Raw genomic sequence first — 16,029 nt, forward strand, 5'->3', positions numbered from 1 at the left:
GCCACGCCCATCTCTGACCACGCCCGAATCAGGCGGAGCCAAGAAGGGGCGTGGTGCGCCGACATTTGTTTACATTTGCAGACGCGAAAGGTGCCCTTAGCAACCGCCGCGCCGTTGCTAAGGGCGGTGGAAATCTCGCGATAACCCCGCCCAGCCCTTGTTCAAGGTGGGTGGAGCTCTCGCGATACTTCTGCCAGGCCGTCGCTACGTCGCGAGGCCCGAGTTCTCGCGATGTTTCGCGGACATGGCGGAGGCGGCGGCCAAGATGGCGGAGGCGGCGGCGGCGCTGCTGGAGCGGGCGGCCCGGCGGGACGCGGAGCTCGAGGAGCTGCGGGCCCTGCGGGTCGCCCTGCAGGCCGTGCCGCCAGCCGCCCTCCGCGCCCGCCTCGGCGAGCACCACCTGGGAGCGCTCTTCGCCCTCCTCAGCGCCAATGACCGGTGAGCGGCCCCGCCGCCCCCTCGCTGCTCTTCCTGCTCCTCCCCGGCTCCTTCAGGGTGGAGGTGGCACGGCTGGCACAGCCTTGTCCCCTCGCCCTCATGGGCTCAGTTTTCTCTCCGTCTCGCCCAGGGAACAGGTGTCCGCGTGTGTTTCCATTCTGGAGAGGCTCCTGCAGGCCCTGGACCCCCTGTACGTGATCCAGAACCTCCGGGAAGAACTCCAGAAAGGACTTTGTCACCCCGAGGACTCCGTGAAGATCCTCACCATAGCCCAGGTAGAGTGGTTCCTCCAGCTCTGTGTGGAGCCAGGCTGGGTCAGTCCTCAGCTCTTACTGCTGTTTCATGCCCTAATTTGTGATAAAAACTCTGCAGCACTGCAAGAATTATGCTCTTACACACGCACACGTTTTAGGATAATCTGTGCATAAACACACTATGCAGTGTGTTTATGATATTCAGTTATAATGTATAAAGCTGTCCTGTCAAAAGTAACTTGTAAATGAAACTTCTGGTTAAAGCTTTCCCAGCCACCAGCAGGTGCTGGAAGAATTAAAAGCAGCAACATTTTTATATTTGGGATACTTTAAGCAATATTGTGTAAACAGCAAAGAGGAAGAGGCTGTGGCGACTTGACGCTTCTTGCAGTGATTTAAAAGACTCTTTTCTGTGGTTTGGAAACATTGTGGTTTAGAATGGGCTTCTGGAAGTTTCAGGCTCAGCTAAAAGCAGCTGCTCAGGGTGTTGGCCAGTGGAGTTTTGATCCCAGAACGGTGATTGTGGCTGTCTGTGGAGCTCTTCTAGTGCTTGAATGTCCTCCTGGTGGAAAAAGCTCACTTTAATGTTATTTTCTCTAATTATTTGCTCAGGTTGGGAGGATTGTTGAAGACCCAGGTGCTGTCACAGAAATTCTCAACAGCCCGGAGCTGTTACGGCAAATAATAAACTGCATTGGGGGAGAGAAGATTGCAGTGGCCAAGGAGGTGAGCTGGGCTTTGTTGTTAATTCCTCTGCACAAACCACCTTTTCCATGTGTCCAAGATGAAGAGCTTCTGCCCTTCCCTGAGGGAAAGAGAGCTCGTGGTGCTTGAAAGATGTTACGAGAAATTGCTTAATTGTGTTAGAAAATTTACCCAGAACTGTCATCTTCCAGTAGATGTTGGTGCCAAAGTGAAATTGTAAATCAGAATTTGATGCCAGACACTTGGATGACAATAACCACAACTAGCTCTCATCAACAAAAAAAGAGTTCTAATTAAAACGAACGTGTAACTAGACTTAATAAGTTAATAAAGAACATAAGCCTGATAATCTTGGATTTTTTTTTTTTTGATTGTTTATTTTTAATACCAAGCTCCTGTTTTTTGCTTCCAGGCCATCAAATCCCTGTCCAGAATAGCCCAGACACAAGAAGGTCTGGAGGCTTTGTTTGTGAGCAGTTTGTTGAGTGACCTGAAAAACGTCATGGCCACGAGTGACATCGTTCGGTACCGAGTGTACGAGGTGGGGCTGCAGTTCCCTGGGGGCTCTGAGGCACAGCCTGGGCTTTATGGCTCTTAAATCAACATTTATCACTGCCTTTGTGAACTTTCTGAAAGGAAAATTCAAATGGCTTCTGTGAGCTGTGGTCTCTTAACCTCTGCATGTGAAGCGCTGCTGAAAGTTCTGGAGGGGGAAGAGATGAGAGAGATACCAAGTGTGTCAGTTCAGAGGTGGATGGTTAAGAAGAAATAACACAATTTAGCCATTCCAGAGCTTAATGGGAATAGCAGAGGGAAAATTGGCTGTGAATGGAAAAAAATGTGCTGTAAACTTGGGACTCCTTACAAACATATTTCAGGCAAACCTTTGGGTTAATGATGAAAACATCATGAAATTCTCTATTTGATAATCAACATTATAAGGTGTATTTGGCTGTTACTGTGAATTGTTATGATTAGAATGTTTTTATAAACCATCCTTTCTTTTTGTTTCTCTTCAGTTAATTGTGGAGATTTCTTCAGTGTCAGCAGAGTCCCTGAATTACTGTGCAAACAGTGGGTTAATATCTGAGTTAATTGGGGAGCTCACTGGAGAGGATGTGCTGGTCAGGTATGTTGGGCTTGGTAAAACTCTGATGTTCAGTCTTGAAATAACACTCTGTAAACACCTTTGTGTGGGGGTTCTGTGAAACCCTTTTCAGGAAAACGCTTTATCTGGCTCTTCTTAAACCTCCTTGAGTGTTAAATACTTTATACATTAATTTGAGAGCTGAGGTGAAGCTTCCCCAGTATGATGTGATAATTGTTTGGCTGCAGTATGAACACTTTTAATTCTTTCCTACACCTCAAGTGAGAGCTGAGTGAGCTTGGAGGAGTGTTTGACAATTGGAGTGATTTCTTTTTTGGTTTTTTGTTTGGATTTTGGATTTGTTTGTTGGTTTTTTTTTAATCACTGAATACTTCAAAACCCCTCTAAACCAAGCCAAACTAAGTGTTTGTGTGTTCCAGAGCCACCTGTATAGAGATGGTGACCTCACTGGCCCACACCCCCCAGGGCCGGCAGTACCTGGCTCAGCAAGGAGTGATTGATAAAATCTCAAACATCATCCTTGGAGCAGAGTCTGATCCTTTCTCCAGCTTCTATTTACCAGGTAACATCATCTTGTTTACAGGCTTTACTGCCTGCTTTAGTTAATGAGTCGAATTGTTCAGCCTCTCTTTTGAAAGCTCATGTGAAGTTTTGAGTATTAGATTGGATATAGAAAGTGTTCAATATGTAAAATATTGGATATATAAAATGCTGAGGGGCAGACTGACACATGAATAATATTCCTCATTAATAGAGGGTAGTACAGGTAAGTGCTGTAGCTTTTGAAGTTTGTGTTACTGTAGGATTTTTTTTAGGAATGTAAAGGTTGTGAATTAAGGAACTGACAAAATTTTGGCTTTTCCTTTAGTTCTGTCTTTATACACTATTCAGACTGATAACACGAATTCAGCAACAAAACAATCCCACATTTAGTTTTGTCATTGCTGAAGTTATTGTTCCTCCCCTCACTGCTTTATTTTGGTCTTGTTTTCTCAGGATTTGTGAAGTTTTTTGGGAATCTGGCAGTTGTAGACAGCCCCCAGCAGATCTGTGAGCGGTACCCTGTCTTCATGGAAAAAGTCTTTGAAATGGCAGAAAGTCAGGATCCAACCATGATTGGAGTGGCTGTGGACACCCTGGGAATCCTGGGATCAAATGTGGAAGGCAAACAGGTTTTACAGAAAACTAGTTAGTACCTTTTTTCTATAATAAAACTTTCTCAGTGTGATCCAAGAGTGGATTGATTTGGTGTAAAAGGAATTGGAAAATGTATTTACTTAATAAATACATTTCTAATGGGACTGAGGGGTAACTCTACTCCTGTAGAGGTCTGGCTCAATTAATTAGAAGCACTTCTCTTTTGTTTTGAAAGGAAGTAGGTTCCAAAACCTGTTGAGCAAAATAGGGCACCAGGCCAAGAATGCCCCCACGGAGCTACGGCTGCGGTGCTTGGATGCCATTTCATCTCTTCTTTACTTGCCTGTAAGTTGGTGCTTGTTTGTTCTTTTTTTTCCATTAAATCTACAAGAATGAAATTGTTATTATACCTTGAGTAATTGTGAGAAGATCTTCTGAAGCCTCTGGCTTGGGTAGAAGTGGTGCTCTCTAGTATTCTGAGCCAATGATTTTGCTGTTTAGAAATTCCCTTATTTATTTGCTTAAGGGTTGACTTTGTAAGAAACCAGGTGTTCTGAAATGTTTATAAAATATGAAATGTTTATAAAATATGAAGTCAAGACTTCATTGACAAGGGGATGGGAATAAACAGGTTAATATTCTTGTGCTTAAAGGGATGGTGGCAACTGCTCTAATCCCTGTGTGTGTTGTTTAGATCCAGCCATCTGGGTTTAATGGTGGAGCTCTGCAGGAGTGAGGAAACCTTTTGAACATACACTGAAAACCTGAAAGCTTTTCCTAATCAAACTCTTTTTGTGTTTTGGGTGTGATTTGTGCAGCCAGAGCAGCAGACAGAAGACCTTTTAAGGATGACAGAATCCTGGTTCACATCCCTGTCCAGCCAGCCCCTGGAACTCTTCAGGAGCATCAGCACTCAGCCATTCCCTGACCTCCACTGTGGGGCTTTACGGGTGTTCACTGTAAGTACCTTTTGCTTTTAAAGATCAGGGAGTGAATTATGTTGCCCTTCAGTCTCAGATTTATTTATTTTTTTAAAGTTAATGCCCTAGAATTCTTGCTGAAGCCCAGAAGTGGTCAGAAATAGGCCTTTTTGCCTGTGCCCCACTTGCATTCCCCGTTTAAAGAAGGCAGCAGACATGTCATGTCTGTAATGTCTCCAGTAAATTGGAGAGGGTTAAAAAAGGCAACAGCTGTGCTCCAGGGTGCTGCCTCCATCCCAGAGGCACTGCTGAGATAATTCCCTTCAAACTTTGAAGATCAGCACTGAGCTGTACTTGTTGTGCAGTGTTAGACCCTGCTGCTTGATTTGAGTTGTGGAACCACTGTGTACAATGAGTATCTCATTTCATTTCTCCTGTTCCTTGGCTGTTTGCCGAAGAACCTACTGTATAACTGCTTTTTGGGGGTTTCAAATGAGATGTTTCCCCTCTCCCACACCTCTTCCTGTTTTTAGGCCATTGCAAATCAACCATGGGCCCAGAAGCTGATGCTGCACAGCCCGGGGTTTGTGGAGTACGTTGTGGACAGATCTGTGGAGCCTGACAAAGCTTCCAAGGACGCTAAATACGAACTGGTGAAGGCCCTGGTAAACTCCAAAACAATTGCAGAGATCTTTGGAAATCAGTATTACCTGAGGCTCAGGGCTTACCTGCAGGAGGGCCCTTACTATGTCAAGGCAGTTTCTACCACAGCTGTGGAAGGAGCAGAATAATGTCACTGGTGTCTTGCAAAACGTGTTCCTGAAACAGAGGTTGAGGTACAAGGTGTAAAGACTCTCCACACTGGGGTGTCTTTAGGTTGTCTCTTTAAAGGAATGTGAGGATATTTTGACTCTGTTTGAAATGAGTCATGAGAGCAAATTAAAGCCTATTTGGTGTTTCCCTATAAATGTCACGGCAGAAGTTCCCTGTGTGCTGTCATGAGACAACCCAGGTAAGCACTTCCCAACTGCTGCACTTCCCAACTACTGACTGTGTTTGATTTTGCAGAATTTGTTGGTGGTTGGTTAAATAGTTGTTGGATTTGGAGTTTCTATCGTGTTTTCTCAGTAGGTTCCAGTTCAGTTAAAAAAGGCAAAAACCAAACACCAAAACACCTTGAGGTTTGTAGCCTCAGATGCTGCCACAGTTTCTTTTTTTTTTTTTTTAAATCTTTTTTTATATCTGCCAAAATTGGCACTTGCATGGAACACACTCTTTACCCTGTCAGAATCCTGTTGCTGAGAATAAGCCACACTCTGTCCACATGAGGGAGTATGAACTGGATTCTCTTCTGTTCTCAACCTGCTGGATGTGAGTCTTGCTTGAATAAATAACCCTAAATATTGTTTACATCTTATGCTGAGGATTTAAAAAACAAACCTTGTAGCCCTTTTGAAAACAAATCAATGCTGTAGTGGATCAAACCAAACTGGAGCTTTGTCTCCCTTTGCTGCAACGTGGTGTGGCAGCTCAGTTTAGTGGCTCAAAAAGAGCCTGAACTGTAACACTGCAAAGCTACTTCAGAACCAAATCTTTAATTGTTTATACCGTTTTTTAACAGAGATTACATTTTTTTTAAGTGTTATTTAAAGAAACATATGATTTTAGTTGCCCGAGTTAAAGGGGTAAGAACATGAAACTTTTGTGTTTAAGGGTGTGAATGAACCAGGAGGATGGAAATGTACCTTAGGAAGCTGGAATCTTCTTTTGAAAATTTCAGATAACTGTGGGAGAGAATCAAGATGTGTCTTTGTCCATAAACAGGGACCACAGTGTACTTTATATCAAAGGCTTATATTATTTTTGTTGAGGACATATTTGAGGAATAGCTGAGGGGGGAGCATAATAAACCATGGAATTGCTGCTTTGGGGCTTGTTTTAGTGATGTGTCAGTCAAGGATGACTCTGGCAATGCTCAACCCATGTCCCTGTGCTGCCAAGGAAGCAGGAGGATCCAGTCATGCAGGAGTTCTCTCCTTGCATGTGGGAGGTAGAGGTGCAGCTGCTATTGCCAAAAATCGCTGCCAGGGAGTGCAAGTGGGCTCAGAGGAGCTGGGGAGGATCCCTTCGTGTTTGCTAAGTGTCTGAGAGGAGGGATCTGCCTTGCTGCTCCAAGATGGACAAAAAGTTGTCCTCCTCCATGACACTGCTGCTGCTTTCACCCCAAATGTGCCCCAAAACTATCTGCTGGTGAGAAATGTACCACAGTGTCTTGTTTGTAAATAGAGAACATGGAACTTCACGAGTCCTGCATCCAGAAAAAAAAAACATCAAAGCACTGACAAGGAAATGAAAAAAGAATATAGAAGTCTGTACTTTGCACTTGTTTTGGGCAGTTCAACTTTGTTGTTTTAGGTGGCTTTGTGTGCTGGTCGCTCTGTATGAGCCATATGCTACAAACCTCAGTAAAAGAAATCAATATATAAACCTTTTCTGCAATTCATGAGTCTCTTCCATGTGTGTTTTCAGCTGCTGCTTTTGAAGGCTACTCTGTGTGCTCAGTCTTTAGCATCTGCTTTGCATAGTACATTTGCCAAAGACAATATTTTAGAATAGGCAGAGATGCCAAACAAGGGGATTTTTTTTATGTATGCACATATGCTTTGTTTTATTGAGCTTGGAGCTCAACATTGATCAATTGATCACACACTTCCCCCTTATTATTCACTTGCAGTTCCCTGCCCATGCTGTACATTGCCATCTGGGTTACATGCTGCTGTGTCTGATATAAATGGAAAATATAAGTGTCTCTGTCATCCCCTCTTTAAAGTAACAGGTGGAGATAATGGAGGAAAAACCAGAAATGGAATGCTGGAGAAGGAGAATTGAGGTAACACGCTAAACTTTTAGTTTAAAGAACAAAACAAACCCACACAGAAAACCCCAAACCAAAACTCAACATTTGGCCAAAGTTAACAAGCAGAATAACTTGGTGTTTCAGAATTGTGGGTCCTTGGGAACACAGCTCCAAATCCTTTAATCCCAGTGGGAAGAGTAGCTGGGGCTGTCAGAGGTACATGGGTGTCTCACAGTCGTAGGACAAACCTGACCAGCTGGTCCTTCTGCTGCTGAAAGAGTGGACATGGAAGAGTTTATCTGGAGGAGGGAGGTGTGGATGGGTTTTGTGTTCTGGGACTTGTTCCTGCTTTGGGGAATTTTTATGTTTTGAATCATGTTGGTGTTACCAGTTTTGCTGGTGAATCTGTTCTGACCTCGCTGCTGGCACTGTTCTCCAGTGTGCTGCCATGTCCTGGAGCTGCCTTGTCAGTGTGTCTCTGAAGCCATGACTGACAGAAATACAAGATTCTTCAACAGGCAAGTTGGATTTCTTGCCTGGAATCTCCCTGAGCCATTTCCATGCTGGCTCAGTGTCTGTTCCTCTCCCTTTCCCTGGTGCTGTAAACCAGCCTGCTCAGAAGCAGCTCCTTCTGGGGGTGGAAAGCTTCCCCTTTGGTACAAAATTCTTTGGAAGTCAGTGATGCCTCACTTGAATAAAAAGTGGAGAAGGTGTTTTGAGGACTCAGAAGTCTGAAAAACACTGGAGACAGACAGAGTTTCTTGGAATACTCTACTTATATGCATGCACTTGTAGGTACTTACATAGAGTACATCCAGTTTTGTTCCTGTCACACACTGTAGCTCTGGGAATTCATTTGCTGTTGAAGGGAGGAGACCTAACTTTGGGAGGGCATCATTACTGCTGAATGTTACAGGATAAAGCAGCTGCTAAAAGAAAATTCAGCCTTTCTTTGCCAAAGCTAAACCTTAATTGACAAAATGAAGAACCTCATTTTTTATTCTATCCAAGTTGAACTGCTTGAACTTGTCAATGTAGGTCAAAACCCTGCAGGACACCAGGCTGTAGTAGGTTTCCAGCAAGGAACAATCTTCCCCACTGCTTGTTTCCTCCCAGGCTTTAAATAGCTCGTCCTCCTTCACGTTGGAAGAGGTGAAGATGAATTTATAGCAGCATCGATTGTAGCTGATGTGCTTCCCCCCGGAAAAGCGGGAGCTGTGCAGGGGAGTGATCCCAGCTTTCTTAGCACAGATTCCCACAAAAATATCTGGGGGCACTGACAGTGGCACCTCCTTTGCAGCCACATAAACCTTGCGGGCGACGTCCTGGGATATGACGAAGGCGCTGCCGTGGCAGAAATCCGGGTAAAACTCCTCGGGATACTGATGGGTGGGAACAAAGGCAGGGCTTTGGGGGTCCCTGTCAGGCACTCCCTGATGAATGACCCTCCCAAGGTAGATGTCCTCTAGCTGTGTTAAGCTCAGCAGGTACCCAGCCAGGCTTGGAACACCCACAAACACATCCTCGTCTGCTTTGAGGATAAATCTCGCCCGGGGACAGAAAGTCACCGCCCACTCCACGCTCAGCAGCATCTTCTGTGTCTGTGTCTGCGGGGAATCGATGAAAGAGCCTTCAATAATGTCCCTGTGCTTGTGAGCCTCTTCATTGATCTCCAGCTGGGTGCTTTCTGAAGCTGCCTTTCCTACAGCAAACAGAGTGAGGACAGTGTAACCTCTGGTGTCCGTCACGTTGCCCCACGTCTGCCTGATCGTGTCGCGCCTTGTCCTGTTTTCTGGGCTGCTGTGGACGAGGATGAGCAAAAACACCTCTTGGTCTGAGCATGTCACTGCACTGCTGACAGTGTGAGAGAGGTTGGCCTTTAGGGGATCCATGTCCAGCTTCCTGGCCCTCTCCCTGATCTCCAGAGTCTTTGCATCGGTGTAGGACAGAGGAAAGGAATGCAGGAAATATTCCTCCAGTAAATCTGCCCCAAAGAGCAGCACGTGGAAAAGCAGGACATTAAAGAGGATGAAACACCACTGGTGAGTCCGGAGCCTGCACAGTGTTGGCTGGGGAAGGGAAGACATGGACACTCAGTCCTCCTGCCACTCAAACAAAAAGGCTTTCCTCCATTTTAAAATATATTTGTGCAAAGCAATCACAACTTTTAGACTGTAGTCTTTGCATTTACTAATTTGAAGCTCTTTTTCTCCTAGAAATGGAAGGAATCTACAGGAATGTACTTCACATGGCACAGCGACATCCCAAGCTGGGAAGGACATGACCATGTTGTAGTTTAGAAGTTTTGTGCATCTATGTGTGGCAACAGTAGGGAATAACTTGCTATTAGTATTTGCTGACTATTTTTAGCCAGCAAATTTTTAGCCAGTTGTTATTGAGGACCTGTCATGGTAATATGTGTCCCTGAAGGAGAACTTTCCTATGGCCTCTCACTGCCCTGTGGAAGCTGGCTGGGTAAGAATCCAGGGTGAATGGGGCTTGGAGCAACCTGGGCTAGTGGAAGGTGTCCCTGCCCGTGGCAGGGGGTGGAATAAGATGATCTTTAGGGTCCCTTCCACCCCAAACCATTCCATGAAAGCTGTAGGAGGCTGAAGCACTTACCTGCATGGTGCTGGGAGCTGTGTCTGCAGCAGGGGCTGTGTGGGCAGTTCCTGCCTGGCAGTGGCTGTATCTGGGTCTGCAGGATCCAGTTACTGCCCCGTACCTGGAGGCTGTGGCTTCCCCTCACCTGTCTGGGAGGAGGAAAGATGATCCCAGGGGATGATCGTGTTGCAGCTGCATAAAACAAAGGGAACAAACCCCTGGTCTTGCCCTTTATTAATTTCTGATGCTTGAGGTGGGGTCTCAGCAATAAGTGAAAGAACTGCTGGGGCTCACTTGGTAAAAGGGTCCCTGGTGCTGCTGGGAAGCTGCTCTTGATCTGCCATTTGCTGCTGGAGTTTGGGGTTGTGTTTTACAGCTGTGCCATTTCGTGGTGGTTCCCCAGTCCTTGGCAGGAGACCCCTGCCCTGAGTACTCTGCACCCCCTGAGCTGGAGGTTTGGGGTGTGAACTTGTTTGGGTTTGCCTTGGTGGGAGCTGTGGGGGACACCCCAAAGCTGTGGGTGCTGCTGGGCCAGGCTGTTCCCTGGACAGGCTCCTGCCTTCGGCTGGGACGGAGTTTCCAGGAGCTTCCATGTGTTACTGTTGGCTCAGGCCTGGGCTGTGCTGGAGCTGACTGGGCTGGGGAGCTGCAGGGGACTGGAAGTGCTGGAGGGGGAAGTGCCAAAGACACCACAAACAGGATGGAGGTGTCAGCGGGGGGGAGTTGGGTTTGGCAGAGGGTCTGTGGAGCCTGCAGAGCTCTGAGGGGAGAGGGGCTTGTGGGTCCCCAGGGGATGGTGGCAACGGTGCTGTTTGATGGGGAACTGAGGTGGGAGGTGTCAGTCCTCATCAGCACAACTGGGAACTCCAGCCTCCATGTGGGAGCAGAGAGATCGTACTTTCTTCTTGATTTTGGAAAGATTTCTCACAGGTCAGGGTGTGTTTCTGTTCCTGCATCCTTGGGTGAAAGGGAGCAAGGAGAACACAGTGTTGCTGTGGTTTGGCTTAGCTCTGACCATTCCAAACCTCCCTGAAGCACCCCTAGGGGAGCCTGGATCAGCCAAATGACCCAGGGAGATGGAGCAGAGCTTTGATTTCTGGCTTAGGGTGTCCAGGGTTAATCCCCCAGCTCTGGCTGAGCCCCTCAGCTCTCCCAGCTGTGTTGGGAAAACACAGGGAGCAAAGGAACTACAGAAGAAACCAGCTCCTCAAAATGTGGTCACAGCTTGGAGGTGCATCCTGCCCCTCTGAAAGACCCCCAAATACATCCCACTGTGCTTTAGGCTTTCCAAAAAGAGGGAAAACTCCTTTCCCAGAGCTTATGTGTCAGTTGGGCTGCAGCTTCATCCGGAGCAGCCTCACACTCTGCAATCCTCCCAGAGGTTGTGCTTTGAAGCCTGGGGAGCTGAGCTGTCAGCACGGGAAGTGTCAGTTCAGCGTGTGCTCTGAAGGAAAAAGCCAATAAGGAAATACCTTTCATGTACAATAATACAGCACTGCCACACCAGATGCCCATCCTGGGGGGGAAAAAAAAAAAGTCCTCTGAAGATGTTCTGTCTCCAGCTAAACCATTTAATGAGCAAATAAATACTACTGTATGAAACCCCTTATATTAAAAATTGTGTTTCCTTAGAATAATGATAAAATAATAATTATAAACCCCATATGTGCATCATCCCTGTTGCAATTAGGCCCAGCATGGTGCTTGCAGCACTGCTCAAGTCGTTTCTTCAGCTCTGCTTTGTGGTGGCAGCAGGAACTCTGATACCACATCTATAAGATTAACACTCCCCAACCACAGCACAGGCAGCTCTCAGATGTGGGATTTTGTTTATCCACAGAGCCTGGCTGAGTCCCACTGGGAGAAAGCTGAGGAACAGTGAGGAAAAGCCTCCTGAAGGGTAAAGTAACTGATCTGGGAGTTCCAGGGAGTCTGACTGGGGGTCATCCCTCCATCACCTTTAAACCCAGGATTCAAGGAAATGCAACCCACAGCAGCTCATGTGTGACCTTGTCTCACTTTTCAGATGGGTAAAGTGAAGCTCATTCAGGGAAATCCTCACTCCCAGGGAGAGCCAAGAGTTTCCTGAAGAAGAGGGAATTCAGGACCCCGGAGTGGCTGAAGTCAGGTCAGTGTGGGTAGGAATGCTGTTCCTACAGCTGCACTGAAACCCTGCACAATCCTGTGGGTGTAAATTAGGGAAACAGCCAGAAAAAGCAGGTTTTCCTGAGCCACAGGGCTATAATTTGCTTTATGTGAGATGTTTTCACATTTTCCTTGAATTTTATGTCCAAACAAACCTCATTACAGGAGCAGGGATGTACCAGTAACTGTAGACAACCTGACCTACCCTAAAGCTATGAGTGTTCAGATTGAAGGATGTTTTGGTTTTGTGTTTTTTGTTTTTTGTTTTTTTTGAGAGGAAGGGCCCTGAACTCCTGCCATATCCAAGGATCAGAGCAGAGGTGCCAGGAGAGGGCAGTGGGAGATGCTGTGGAGCAGGAGGTGCCCGGGGCAGGCAACGTGCTGAGAGGAGCAGCCGAACCCACAGCTTCCTAAAACATCTCCTAAAGCCTCCTGGCTTCCCTCCCAATGCTGGGAACATTTGGAAGGGGGAGCAGAGCCTGGCTGGTTTCAGTTCTGCTTGACTCTGCTTCGTGGGAATGTGAAGGCTTCGGATGACGCACCGTTCTCAGGAGATGGTGCAGGAGAGGGTGGATGGATGGAATTTATGGGGAAAATCCAGTGAAAACTGTTTTTTTTCTCAATATAAATTTGTTCAGATATAAAAACTTGAGCTCAACCTGCTTTAGATGTCTGTGTGGTTGTTCTGTGCTGTGCCCTGTCCTTCCCTGCAGGGTGGACACCCCCTGGTTCCCCCAGTTCTCAGGCTCTTCCCAAAAGAGGGGTTGATTCCCACAGGCAGGTTTTCAAATTTTCACTCAACTCTTCCTTGCTCCAGAGACAGGTCAGAAACCACCTGTAGGCAGGCAGCTTTTCTGGCACAACATCCCTTTCCATCCGTCTCCTATGCCCTCATGGAGACACTTGTCTTATTTTAAGGCTCAGAGCTGACCAGTGTCATCCCACCAGTCCCCAGAGGGGATGCTCTGGGAACACAAAGCACTCCCAGGTCTCCACAGGGTTCCCACTATTCCAACCTGCCTTTTGCAGGGTTTCACACAGACCTGAGAGCACGAGGGGCTGCGAAGGGACTTGTCTGGTGTTTAATAACAGCATCAGTTGCAAGAAGCAGAGACGGTTGTTTTGGTCTTAGTCACCTAACGGCAATGTTTGTGCTCCAAGAGATGATTCAGCTCTTGCAGGCAGTTCTTCACCTTACATTCTCCATGGGGTTTGGGGGATGATGGAAGAGGAGACTTTGTAAGAGTTCCACAGAGTGTGTTTCACTTGTTTTTGATATTTAATGTCCCTTTGGGTGTTAAATATAAGTAGACACCTGAAAGCCAAGCCAAGGAACCTGAGCACTGACACACCAGACAAACAGCTCCTGGTGTGCAGATGAAGGAGTCTTTGCCTCTGATTTAATGGCTCACTTGATGACACTAAAACAATATTTTTACAGCCACGTTCTCTACGTTCTTTTTTTTTTTTCTTTGCATACATCAGTCTCGGAGTTCCAGAGCTGTACCTTTTTGTATGGTATGTTTGATTATTACTTCTTGAGATCAGTGAGAGCTTTGATAGCTACCTACCTCTGTGTTCCTGGATTGCCACAGTCTCAGCCCCCCGTGTGTCTGAAAGTGCTGCTTCAGCCTTGGAGATGCTGAGTTGAACACGAGCTGAGTGGAGAGAGCATAAACCTGTGAAAAATGTGGAACTGTGAGGCCACAGGGCTCCAGCCCTTGGGCTGAGCGGGTTCTCCCCACCAAGATGACAACTGGAGAGAGAAGTTGTTTATTTTGCAGTGGCCCAGCAGCCCCCCTTGTTACTCATTCTCACAGTGCTGTGAAGGTGCTTTGCCCTTTCATTCCCTGGAGCAAGGCTCAGGCTGGATTTGTGCCTGGCAAGTCGAGATTCACATGAAATTCCTTTGACAGGCACAACATCCACAGCAGCACTGGGGGTTTGGTTACAGCCAGTCCACACTCTGACAGTATTTACAGCTGGGAGTGGATCCTGTGTCACTGTTCCCGACTCCCTGGCCCCTCTGTGGCTGCCGTGGTGCTGGGAAGCAGCTGGGGCATTTCTCCTGGGGCCCTCCTTGCCCTGGGGCTGGTGAGGGGTCCACGTGTGTCTGTGTGATGCACCCAAAAAGGCAGAGCTGCCCGAGGTCATGGAGGGAAACAGGAGCTGGAGGCAGGTGCTGGGGCTCGAGCGATGCCCCAGCCTGTCCTCTCCAGGTCCTGAGGTGCTGGATGGATCCAGCTGTGCTCCCACTGGTGCCCCAGGGCTGGGGAGGGGGCTGCAGCCCTCCCAGCCATGGCCAAGGCTCCCACTGTTCCCCATCACCCTCTGGCAGGGTGCTCGAAGGTATCAGGGAGCTCAACAAGACAAGGGCACTCTCACTAACAAGTCCCTGGAGCACATGGTGAGCTGGACTCGGGTAATGTGCTGTGCAGAAGATGACTTTCTCTCTCTCCTGTCTCTGACTCATCCCATTTTTGCCACCCACAGATTTATTTATTGCTCTCCCAGACACAGGAACAGCAGAGTTGAGTCTCCCTGCCCTGTGACAGCCCCTCCTCGAGCAGTGACCTGCCGGAGCAGCCGGGAGGGCGTTTCCCCGCACTCATCCCTGGGGGGGTCTCACACTGGGGGGTTGCCTTTCCCAGGAGCCTCCCCTGTGCTGCTCCCCCAGCCTGGCTCTGCTCTGGAGAACTCGTGTGTTTGCAGGCAGCACGTGGCCCTGCAAATGGCACTTGGCATCCCTGGATGTGCCCGTTCCCTGGTGCTGCTCATTCCCTGCCCAGGTGGGACATGGCCCCTCGAGATCTGTGCTCTCCTGCTCTGGGGTGTGGGGGAATGTGAGGATGCTGAAGGGGCTCCCCAGCAGAGCTGTGAGGACTGAGGGAGTCGAGAGGAGGAGGGATGGTCCTGTAGTAGGTATGTGAAATCCTGGTTAATTGTATTTTGTGTTATTAGGGTGACTTCATTTCCCTCTTTGGGAAACGAGGATTTGTAGCATCGATGGCATTTTGGGAAGCACTGCAGGTGGGGGCAGAGAGGACCAGCTCAGCCAGAGCCGTGCCCCCAAAATGCTGAATGGTGCCTTTGCTGAGAATGCTGCTGCGCCTTCCCCCACTTCCCCCTGGGCTTTGGGGGTTCAGGGAATCGTGCTGGAGCTGGGAGCAGTCCCCAGGATAAAGGCTCTCTTTGCTGAGGTAGGATCCCACCAAGTGGGAGAGCTTGTCCCTGTGCAGCCCCCCTGCTCCACAAAGGGGCTGGGGTGGCACCAGTGCCCTTCCAGGGCAGGGGCAGGTGGGACCAGGCCCCCCTTCACTGCTCAAGCTCCAGCACTTGGATGGGGACGTTCCCTTCTGGCTCTTTCTCGTTCATTTTTCTCTTTTCTCCCCACCCCCCGTAACTGTTTTAAATAATTCCTCCCCCACGCCTGTGTTATCACCCAGCATGTCAATACGCTCCGTGCCACCCACCCCCTCCTCCCGGAGCTGCACGTTAACGATTTGCACCAGATAATGTGAGGCAATTAGTAGTGAATGAAGAATAACCTTCCCACTTAAAAGCATGATGGGTCGGGAAGCATCACGCGGGTGGGTTGCACGGGGAGCATTAATTGCTTTTCTCTCCAATGACTCCCAGTGTAGGAGAGCCCATATGGAGAGAGAGGAGGAAGAGGTGCTGCGGGAGAAACAAAGTCTCTGGTCCTGGGAGAAGCTGTAAAGCCCAGAGCCTGCGAGTGGGCACCTCCCTCTGGAGCGAGGGGGGGGTTTGGGGTTGTGGCACAGCGGGGGCTGTGGCAGCGAGCGGGCACCGTGTGATCCAAGGGCCGGGGCTGCCGGGAGCAGTGGATGGGGAAGGCGG

General features: G+C 48.1%; 2 protein-coding genes across 4 annotated transcripts; one reads left to right on the top strand and one right to left on the bottom strand.

Moving 5' to 3' along the window:
- The first annotated feature begins 244 nt into the window (after positions 1-244).
- PSMD5 (proteasome 26S subunit, non-ATPase 5) lies at positions 245-11,920 on the top strand. Of its 3 annotated transcripts, none has more exons than XM_027650384.1 (11): positions 247-438; positions 569-713; positions 1,305-1,418; positions 1,810-1,938; positions 2,417-2,526; positions 2,925-3,067; positions 3,502-3,693; positions 3,878-3,987; positions 4,461-4,601; positions 5,096-5,227; positions 11,864-11,920. In XM_027650384.1, the coding sequence occupies exons 1-11, from the start codon at positions 266-268 to the stop codon at positions 11,903-11,905; spliced, it is 1,431 nt and encodes a 476-aa protein (XP_027506185.1). In that variant the 5' UTR covers positions 247-265; the 3' UTR covers positions 11,906-11,920. The 3 variants fall into 3 exon arrangements, with proteins under 3 accessions (XP_027506183.1, XP_027506185.1, XP_027506184.1); XM_027650383.1 differs by lacking the exon at positions 11,864-11,920 and adding an exon at positions 5,851-7,065; XM_027650382.1 differs by lacking the exon at positions 11,864-11,920 and having other exon boundaries at positions 245-438; positions 5,096-7,061.
- On the bottom strand, positions 7,282-9,578 carry LOC113950489 (putative UDP-GlcNAc:betaGal beta-1,3-N-acetylglucosaminyltransferase LOC100288842). Its single transcript, XM_027650385.1, has one exon. The coding sequence runs from the start codon at positions 9,504-9,506 to the stop codon at positions 8,388-8,390; it is 1,119 nt and encodes a 372-aa protein (XP_027506186.1). The 5' UTR covers positions 9,507-9,578; the 3' UTR covers positions 7,282-8,387.
- Positions 11,921-16,029: the final 4,109 nt, after the last annotated feature.

The sequence above is a fragment of the Corapipo altera genome, unplaced genomic scaffold (assembly GCF_003945725.1).
Source record: "Corapipo altera isolate COAL_440 unplaced genomic scaffold, ASM394572v1 268, whole genome shotgun sequence".
NCBI lineage: Eukaryota > Metazoa > Chordata > Aves > Passeriformes > Pipridae > Corapipo > Corapipo altera.

What these genes read in the sequence shown, in the direction of transcription:
- LOC113950489 (XM_027650385.1), bottom strand. Translation starts at nt 9,506, where the DNA reads ATGTCTTCCCTTCCCCAGCCAACACTGTGCAGGCTCCGGACTCACCAG.
- PSMD5 (XM_027650382.1), top strand. Translation starts at nt 245, where the DNA reads ATGGCGGAGGCGGCGGCCAAGATGGCGGAGGCGGCGGCGGCGCTGCTG. An exon ending in GGAGAGGATGTGCTGGTCAG is followed by an intron (nt 2,527 to 2,924) that starts GTATGTTGGGCT and finishes TGTGTGTTCCAG; the next exon opens with AGCCACCTGTATAGAGATGG. An exon ending in CATCTCTTCTTTACTTGCCT is followed by an intron (nt 3,988 to 4,460) that starts GTAAGTTGGTGC and finishes TGATTTGTGCAG; the next exon opens with CCAGAGCAGCAGACAGAAGA.